The 9,217-nt window shown below is 29.7% G+C and overlaps 2 protein-coding genes and 1 pseudogene across 2 annotated transcripts in view; 2 read left to right on the top strand and 1 right to left on the bottom strand.

Moving 5' to 3' along the window:
- LOC123658508 (endoribonuclease Dicer) overlaps positions 1–4,106 on the bottom strand; it is a 46,240-nt gene extending 42,134 nt beyond the window's left edge. Inside the window, exons 1-6 of the mRNA XM_045593908.1 lie at positions 4,084–4,106; positions 3,920–4,000; positions 3,075–3,207; positions 2,815–2,942; positions 729–842; positions 54–231 (exon numbers count right to left, since the gene is read on the bottom strand). Of these exons, the coding sequence (XP_045449864.1) occupies positions 54–231; positions 729–842; positions 2,815–2,942; positions 3,075–3,183 (529 nt within the window). The 5' untranslated portion in view covers positions 3,184–3,207; positions 3,920–4,000; positions 4,084–4,106. The remainder of the gene's footprint in view (positions 1–53; positions 232–728; positions 843–2,814; positions 2,943–3,074; positions 3,208–3,919; positions 4,001–4,083) is intronic.
- A 1,373-nt stretch (positions 4,107–5,479) lies between these two features.
- On the top strand, positions 5,480–5,599 carry LOC123658767 (annotated as a pseudogene).
- Positions 5,600–6,368: 769 nt separating this feature from the next.
- LOC123658544 (PRADC1-like protein) lies at positions 6,369–8,953 on the top strand. The gene is made up of 5 exons (XM_045593929.1): positions 6,369–6,503; positions 6,576–6,712; positions 6,867–6,982; positions 7,084–7,209; positions 8,421–8,953. Exons 1-5 carry the CDS (start codon positions 6,410–6,412, stop codon positions 8,590–8,592), a joined length of 645 nt encoding a protein of 214 aa, XP_045449885.1. The 5' UTR covers positions 6,369–6,409; the 3' UTR covers positions 8,593–8,953.
- The last annotated feature ends 264 nt before the right edge of the window (positions 8,954–9,217 follow it).

Genomic DNA, 9,217 nt, shown 5'->3' on the forward strand with positions numbered 1-9,217 from the left:
AAACAATTCTGTAACAAACAAAAGTTATAAGTATCATAAAATAAAATACATACCCAAAATTCTCGGTTGATTATTTTTGGGAACCTTCTCAAAATGTTTCATGATGGATCTCATGGGATGGTCATCGACGGCGTGGTGACATTCATCAAATATTATAAGACTTATGTCTTCAACAGTTATATATTTGTGCGTCAGCATATCATTTAGGATCTGACTTGTCATAACAATTACCTTAAAAAGTACTACGATTAAAAAAAAATTACCAACAAGCTCAGGAGCTGTAATTAAAATTAATACCTATATAAATAAAAATTAATCACTAAATATGTTGCTACATGCAAAACTAGAAAACGGCTTAACCAATTCAGCTAACCTTTTTTCAAGTTTCTCCATTATTTTGTAGAAAATTCTTAAGGAATAAAACAAAGAAAATTGCAGAGAAAAACAGGAAGTTTCAGAAAATGATTACGATCACAGATTACAATCATTTAAAGTGCATGTATTAGACAGTTCGAAAGACAAATCAACATCGGTCGGGTCAAGCAAGGTAAATTAAATACAAAGAAAACTGGAAAACATAAATAGCTATAAATAAGTTAAAATTATAATTTAAAAGTAGTTCTGTAAGCCAACTTAAGTGCATGGAAATTTTTTATTACTGAATTAAAAAAATATTGTGTATATATATTTAAAAAATAAGCATCTTTTTAAAAATTATTTTTGAATACCTGATACTTTGCTAGTTCACTGTCCCACTTATCTTTATCCCAATAATCTACATTATCTTCACTACTGTATCCAACAACACTATCCACAGGGCACATCTGTTTTATCATTTTTGTCTGAAAAGAAGATAAAAGCCCAAGATGTAATAAATGTAATATGAAATTATAATAGAATTCATTATAAAGTCACATAAGTCACTGATAGGCTTCAACAGCAGCTCACAAAATTGATCTGATATTCTTAGCATTACGGCCTATTTCATCTCAATAATAAACTACAACTTTTAGATTTGCAGGTTAATAAAAATTTCTGATAAAAGTGGTTTGATGGAAATAAAAAAACATTCAGACTAGCCCGTTGGCGCATTTAGCGGTGACTCTTTCTGTTCCTAGGGTTGTGGGATTTGATTCCTACCCCTGTCTATCTACTGTACTCACCTACCCCAGTCTGTGTAATCTATATTTATTTACTTATGTATATTTAAAAAAAAAGTAGCTATATCACTCAACTGTTACCAATAACACAAGCATTAAGTTTCTTACCTTAAAAACAGATATTTTTAAAAAAAATTATTACATGTACCTATATCAAAAATAATTTATCATTGGATATTGTTATGCACGAAATTTATCAGCAGCTTCTGAAAGAGGTACTAAGAATATTTAAATATAACTATCATAACTAACGACCATCCTTAATTAATAAATAAATTCATCAAGTTTAGGGGGTGGATTTTTACTTAAAAGTAGTTGCAGAATCATCATCAAAAAAATAAATAAATTCATCAAGTTTAGGGGGTGGATTTTTACTTAAAAGTAGTTGCAGAATCATCATTAAAAAAAATGGAAAATCCAAAAAGTGCACACCTCAAAGGTGTATTTATTAGATGATTAATTATTGAGTTTACCACCTATAAAAATATAATTTAAAACTTAGTTTTACGAAAACTAGTTAACAATTGAATTACCAGCTCAAAAATTATAAAAAAATTCTTTCATGATCAAGAAAACACAGTAAGAAATTTTCATCCCTCATATTCAATAGGCTAATAAGTTAATAGTTTCCTGAAAAAATAAAAAAGTGCAGCTTATTTTGTCAAGTAGTTCTCGCATTATTTTACAATCATCCGTACATCCAAAAAGTTGATGTCTGATATAATATTTATTTAATTGATTCTTTTTACTATAATAGTACTCAAAAACAGACAATGATATTTAATTTATAGTTTCATGTGTATTATGTATATACGTGTGTATTTTATAGCATTTTAATGCATAAATAAATAAAACCGTTTAAAAAAAAAAAAAAAAAAAAAATATAGTAGTTTAATAGTAAGCGATTCCCTTACTTATCATTTAGTGAGAATAAAGCACAGCCTCTTTGCAGATGTGCAATACTGCTGCTACTCCTTGTTTTTATTACTGGTAAAAAAGAGGGATTCCTAATGTGAGGGTAACACAAAAATAAAATCGTACTTATTAAAAAGGGTTTTTATCATATATTATTACACAAAAAAGCCAAAATTAGACAAATTGAATTTAAAACAAAATTTGAGACTAAAAATTTAAATCCCCTGTTTTTACATTCATCAGGATAGTATTTATTCCTCAAATTAAAGTAGGATCCAAAAAAAAAATATCTTGAGACCCTTCCTTTTTTGATTTAGTTTAAAAATTAAATTAATAAATATCAAGCCTTAAATGTGCAACAACGTTTAAAAAATGTATTTTAAATTAAAGTCGTGCTAGTAATGTAAAAATGCTGAGTGTGCAATATGTATGTTGGGCTAACAACTAAATAAACTCAGGGCTTGTTTCACCAGTTGTGGGTATAGTTTATCCTGCACATAAGTTATAAATATACTTTATCAATAGGAAGTAGAATAGGACATTAAGACCCGTTTCTCTTCAGTTAAAAAGAAACTTTTAGACTCACATTTGTGAAAAGAAATTTCCAATAAATAGTTAAACTCAATGGTATAAATAAATCATATATCAAAAACTTTTATCTGTTGGATAGTCTCATCCGTTAAATATCATTATCCACAAATGGTGAAACAGGCCCTAAATATTAATCAACTTCTTGTACCTGTTGATTCACTAATGGAACTGTGTTCACTAAAAAGAAACACCTCTTGCCGCCCTTACCCCATGGTTTCTTGAAAGTTTCTTTTAATCTCTTTATCAGTCTTATAGCGATGAAAGTTTTGCCAGAACCTGCATAATAATAATATTGATAAATGTTTATTACAAAGTTCATAAAGTGAAAGACCCTAATATATAGTAGTAGTAATATAGACATAAGTGGAAATAATGAGTGTAGACATAAAAGTTTTTTTTTTTAATTACCAGTTGGCAAATGTATGATTGTATTTTTTCTGACTGCGATTTCTTCTAATTGAATTTGATAAAGCCTTGCTGTTAACCCATTCTCCTCCATATTGTCACTTGAATTCATCTTTTATGTTTTTATACATAAATACTAAAATAAACAATTGATTTAATAGAAAAAATATTAATTTTAGGTAACAGTTATACACAATAGAAACAACATAGCAAATACTAATAATAAAGTAAACAATAAAATTGATATAAGTACTTCAAAACATATGTTAAATCAATTAATAGCTACTTCAATCATTTCTAATTCGTCAAGACAGTGATGCAATAGTCAGAGCTTGTTGTGACAAGATTGTTGTTTATAAGCTATATTTTAAAAGACTGGTAATTACATGGAACTATTATGTACAACGTACAACCTAGTACATAGTAATTCTATGGGTAATTATAACAAATACAACCATTATAACTGTATTCGATATTTAGGATGGTGTTGTTGTATTTGATAATGATTTAAATAATGTCATCAGTTCGCATTGCTACAAAATCTATGCATATTTTAATGTGGATCATGACTTTGTGATTTGAATAAGCAAAAATTATTACAAATAGTTATAAGTAAAGATTATTATTTATAACATTTTACCGAAAATGACATTTATTTCTTTATGTTAAATTTCCACTTAGACTAGACCAACTTTATCACTAAAAACATTCCATATTGTAGTATTTTTGATATCCAATTGAAAAAAAAAAAGAAATACAATTTTTTTTATAATATTTTACAACAATTAGGATTACCTTCTAATAAAATGCTTCACACCGACCAAATTATAATTTATTAATTTACTTACTGTTTATAAGAATAAAATTTGATTTAATTTAATTTTTCGAGATCCGTAAGTTACACAAGCACTGTGATTCACTGCAGAGAACTTAAACAAAGTTATATTGTACTTTATTTATGATATATTGAGAAGTGTTTCAAGTCAAGTGTTTCAACACCGGTAAAACCTACTTATAAACAATGTAAAAACAAATGTCAAAGTCAAGTACAATTTGACGGTATTCCCGTTCCATTGTTCAATTGACAATTTAATGTTGCCTATATGATACACCGATTCTCCATTCTACGTGACATTGGCGAAATCATCTGTGCTATTAGGCAATAGTGAAAGCCATTAATTCTAAATTCATTCATTCATGTTTTGTAACGAAATTATGTCGATAAACGGTCAAATTTTTTGCTTAGATAATTCAACTGCTCTTAATCTCAAGACTTATCCTCATCTATGATTATTTGGCACTATTGAAAGCCATTAACCCTAAAGAAAAACAAGAAGAAGAAGATAATACACCGCATGTTGTATGTTTATGGGAATTATGGGTTATAGACTTGTGTAACTCATGAGTGAGTGATACAAATGAAAAATATCTTTTCAAGTGAGCTAGTCTCTCATCAGCTCACTTCCGTTTCAAATATATCTCCAGCTCACTAGTCTTATGATTCATTTTCGAGAGACTGACGTACTGAGCGGGAGTAAACGAGACTGAGCTAGTGAGCCACTCGATCGGACGATGGCGTTTATCATGCGAAAGAGAGAGATAGTTAGTTATGGCTCTGTATCTTTTCGATTCATATTTCACAAGGTCATAGACTCAAACGTCTTGCTTTGAACAAGCGAAAAAATATTTTTTTACCACCACATAAGGTTGCATTTTGGTTGCATTATAAAATTATTTCACTGAGCTAAATGATCTGAAGAGCTAAATGAGTGATATATATCCTAAGATCAAAATGATATATATCTCTCTTTTCTTTTCAGTGATATGAACTACGCATGGCTAATGGGTTAATAGTAAAAAAATTGTTTGACTGTTCCGATAGTGCAGTTGGCATAAACTCTGCTACGCCATATATGTGGGTTTGATTTTTTGAAGTAAAACTTTAGCGTTATGAAAAGTGTGATCAGATGAGAATGAATTGAGATTGAGGGGAAGATATAAGCTACTGAAGGTGGAAAGAGAGAAAGAGTTACGTTTCGTAAATTTCACTTCAGCCGTATATTTCAAATCGTAACTTATTAAAAAAAAAACTTTTAATCGCGTAAAAAGGGCAAGTCTCTTCAACTATTCTTTTAGCATTACTGTAATAGAAATTCACAGTTTTTTTTTAGATATAACACATTCATATATTTACACACAGTTTGGGTCTGTTTATTTCTTTTTTCAAGTTTTGTTTTGCTTGTGGAGATAACTGATTGGACTGATTTAATAATTGATCTTGCTACACAAATACCTAAATATAAGTTGTAATTATTTGGTTGAATGATGATGATGACAGTTTTTTTGAAGTGAAACTTCTTTGGGCGCATGAGGAGTAACATTTTGACGAATCAAACGCGTCACGGATTTTTAAACGTCATAGCGCGTTGAATACACCGGTTCTCGTCCTGTCACCGAAGTTAAGCAACGTCGGGTGCGGTCAGTACTTGGATGGGTGACTACCTGGGAACAACGCGTGACGATGGATTTTTGTTTTTTTTTTTTTTTCAATTCATTTTTGTAATTAGTTTGCCAAAGAAGTTTCACTTCTGAAATGTGTACTTTGTACACATAAATACAAGAACACATACTTAACACTTATTCATTAGCTTGTCGCGAAAACAAACAAGAGTTTATCTGGACGAGCCACTGTGCGTCGCATACTGTATTATCATATAGTTATATCTTACCGTACCATATTGTACCAATAATTAAACTAATGACCAAAGCTTTTTGACAATGAAAAGCTTAAAGCTATATAAATAATAAGCTATATAAAATAAATGTTCTTTTATGTGCGTTTGTCCAGGTATAACTCTTGTAGGTTTTTGGGAAGTTCATTAACGAATGCGGGTATAATGGTATATAACATTGTAGCTCCGTAAATTTAGGGAATTGTTTTGCGCCAGATAACATAATATTCTTATTAGTTATCTACCTATCTACTTAGTACACGTCATACTTACTTTTGAGGTATTTCCCGACCATAAACATTAAAAAGCCACGTCAGCTAAAATGAGATACTTTTTGTTTATCTAGTTTTGTTTTAAAATATATACGTAGGATTGTGATGGGCTGTAATGATGATGATGATGATGATAAAATATATCAAGAATATGAAATTATAACGATTTTATTTATATGTATTAAGGCTAATAGTTAATAGTAAAATAATTTTATTTAATCTTTAATGTGCTTATTGCTTACTGCTTACTGTACTCTGTTTTTTTTTTAGCTGACATTTGACATTTCACATTTTAGTAAAAAAATTCTGACTTCCTGACATTCAGCGATTTACTATGCTTTCCACCGGAATTTTAAAAATAACCAAAAGTCTTCGGTTGTTTATTTGTCTCTTATTCTTTATTTTTATATCAAAAGTTTCGTCTGGTGGTAAGTATCGCTATCTTTACTTGTAACGAAATTAATTAGTTTTTTTTTATCTATGAAAAAACAACATTGCAGCTAACGACTTGCACTTCTATGACGGTGCTTCTACTGCTGATGTTATCGCAGGAGATATATTTTTTGAAATTTTGGATCCCCCAGAGCTAAGATATTCTTATCGTATTAGACCAGCTAAAGATTTTGGTACACCATTTGTAAGTTTACTGTACTCCATTAGTTGTTGTACTTGATATTTTAATTTATAAACTAGAAATTTGTGAATGAGATGCTTACTTATTATTTTATAAATATATTATGATAAGTACTAAATAATTATTTTTATAAATCATATAATGTGAAAATTTCCAGAATGGCAGTGTACATTTTGAAAAGGCCAAATTAGTACCAACAGTTCCATTGCATAGCTGTTCTGATATTGTAAATTCTGATGAATTATTTGGGAACATTGCCTTGTCTGAGCGAGGGTAAGATTAAAGGAAGAAAATTACTTGAACTTTAAAAGTTGAGATGGAGTTGAGTGAGTGATTGTTTACAGGAAAATCTAAATATTTTTTACGTTTTTCAGGGAATGCTCATTTGTTTTTAAAACACTAAAAGCACAGCAAGCAGGTGCTCAAGCGATTATCATCACTGAATCGGTGGATAAATGGGATGATGCCTTGGACCATCTTATTGAAATGGTTGATGATAAGTAAGTTCATTTTATGTATATATATATTTTTTATACCACTAGGTCAGTAAATAAGCACATACCCACCTGATGATATGCGGTTACTGTAACCTATAGACACCTTTAAAACTAGAAGTAGTGTATACATGTAACCCTAACTTTATCTAAAACAAACAAAAAAAAAAAACAATTCTCTGGAACCTAAAGCAAAGTCACTGCAAAATGCATCAACAGTCCAATAATAATAGAATTGTTTTATAGTAGTTGGTTTATCGATAGGAATTATGCTTACTAACTTAGTTTACAATACATTTTGTGTCCAAAACTTGACTATTAGTTCAAAAAAATATTTTTGGTTAACCTAAGCATATTTAAATTATTTTTGATAGGTTAGGATAGGTATTTGAGTTGAATCTATATTCACTATTACTACACATAATTATGTACATATAGAAACAGACTTGGAAATTTATTGACTTTTACTGTAACCAGATTTTGTGTATTGAACATGATAATCCTTGTATTACCCATAAACTTTTTTGATTGATTCAGTCTACAAAAAATTAATGTTGGATGAATGCCTCTTTTTCCATGTAAGAGAATGGTAAGAGATCCATCACACTGCTCTTCTGTGGGTTTGTGGATATATTTCCTACTAGCAGTAAGTTAGCTAACATGTGTCTATGATAACAACAGGACCAACAGCTTAACATCTTATAACAAGACACAGTGAGGAGACCAACAACAACAAATACACAGACCGGAAATAAATATGTTTTTTTTTTTACAAAATGTTAGGTCCATGGGTGCACTAGTGTGTTTCTTTTGATTTGTTGTTGTTCTTGTTTGCCTTTGTTTTGTTTCTTTATTAGTTTGTTACAATATTAATATACATTACACAGAAACCGATTCTTATAATTAATATTTGTATAAAAAATATCCACTACAAATGGGAATCAAACCGACAACCATACAATGACATCAGTGATTGCTGATGTTTAGGTGCCTACACCGTACACTACACCAGAGGAGTCATCAAACTTGTTACCATAATTTAATTTCAAAAACATTATATTTTATATAGCCTTTACACTTACACAAACTATACGTACTTACCTTATGTATGTAGGCTATATATATTAAGTTTGTTAGCATATTATATAGAATTTTTTTTAAGTACTGCCATTTTCTTGTTGATTTAACTATCTAATATGATTGACTTACCTTTTCAGAATGGATTTGGATGTAAATATTCCAGCGGGTTTTCTTCTGGGTCGCAGTGGTGCAACTATATTAAGAACGTTAAAAAGACTCCATAAAAGATATGCACTAGTTAATTTACCGATAAACATGACACATGTACATTTAGGCAAAATGAATCAACCCCCGTGGATATCATGGTAAAAAAAACATATTTTATTTAAAAAAAAATTATTATTATGTTACAATGTTTGCATATTGTGTTGCATTGCACAGTTAAATTATATTGAGAGATTTAAATATGAAGTCATTTAGTCACAAAGTCTTAGGTGATTACGTTTTTTTATTACTTTAGCATGAACTGATTATTTTATTGCTTTTTATTTATTACATAATACTTAAACCAAAGTGTAATAATACTTATATAACTATCAACTGTACCTAAATCGAACTCAACCTCTGTGACCTTTATTTTTAATACTAGTTATATTTACTAAATTGCTTGTAACAATAGTTAGGGGGCGTCCATAAATTACGTGAGGTGTTTTTTTAAATTTTTTGTCCCTCCCTCCCCCCTGGTGAGATGTCGTGCGATTTTATTCAACCCCCCCCTCCCCAATCTCACGTGAGATTTTTCAAAATTTGGGTTTCTTACGTAAACGTGTTGGATTGTTATTGTAAAAAGAAAAAAAAAATTGCTTCGTGCTTTTATTTACGACTAGTTAAGACTAGTAATCAGACACGATCAACAAATCAGACGGTCAGTAGATGTATAACGTCGAAGTATGAATGAAATTATTTTCTTTCGAACGAATTAGTGAATAATCTT

This window comes from Melitaea cinxia, chromosome 12, assembly GCF_905220565.1.
Source record: "Melitaea cinxia chromosome 12, ilMelCinx1.1, whole genome shotgun sequence".
NCBI lineage: Eukaryota > Metazoa > Arthropoda > Insecta > Lepidoptera > Nymphalidae > Melitaea > Melitaea cinxia.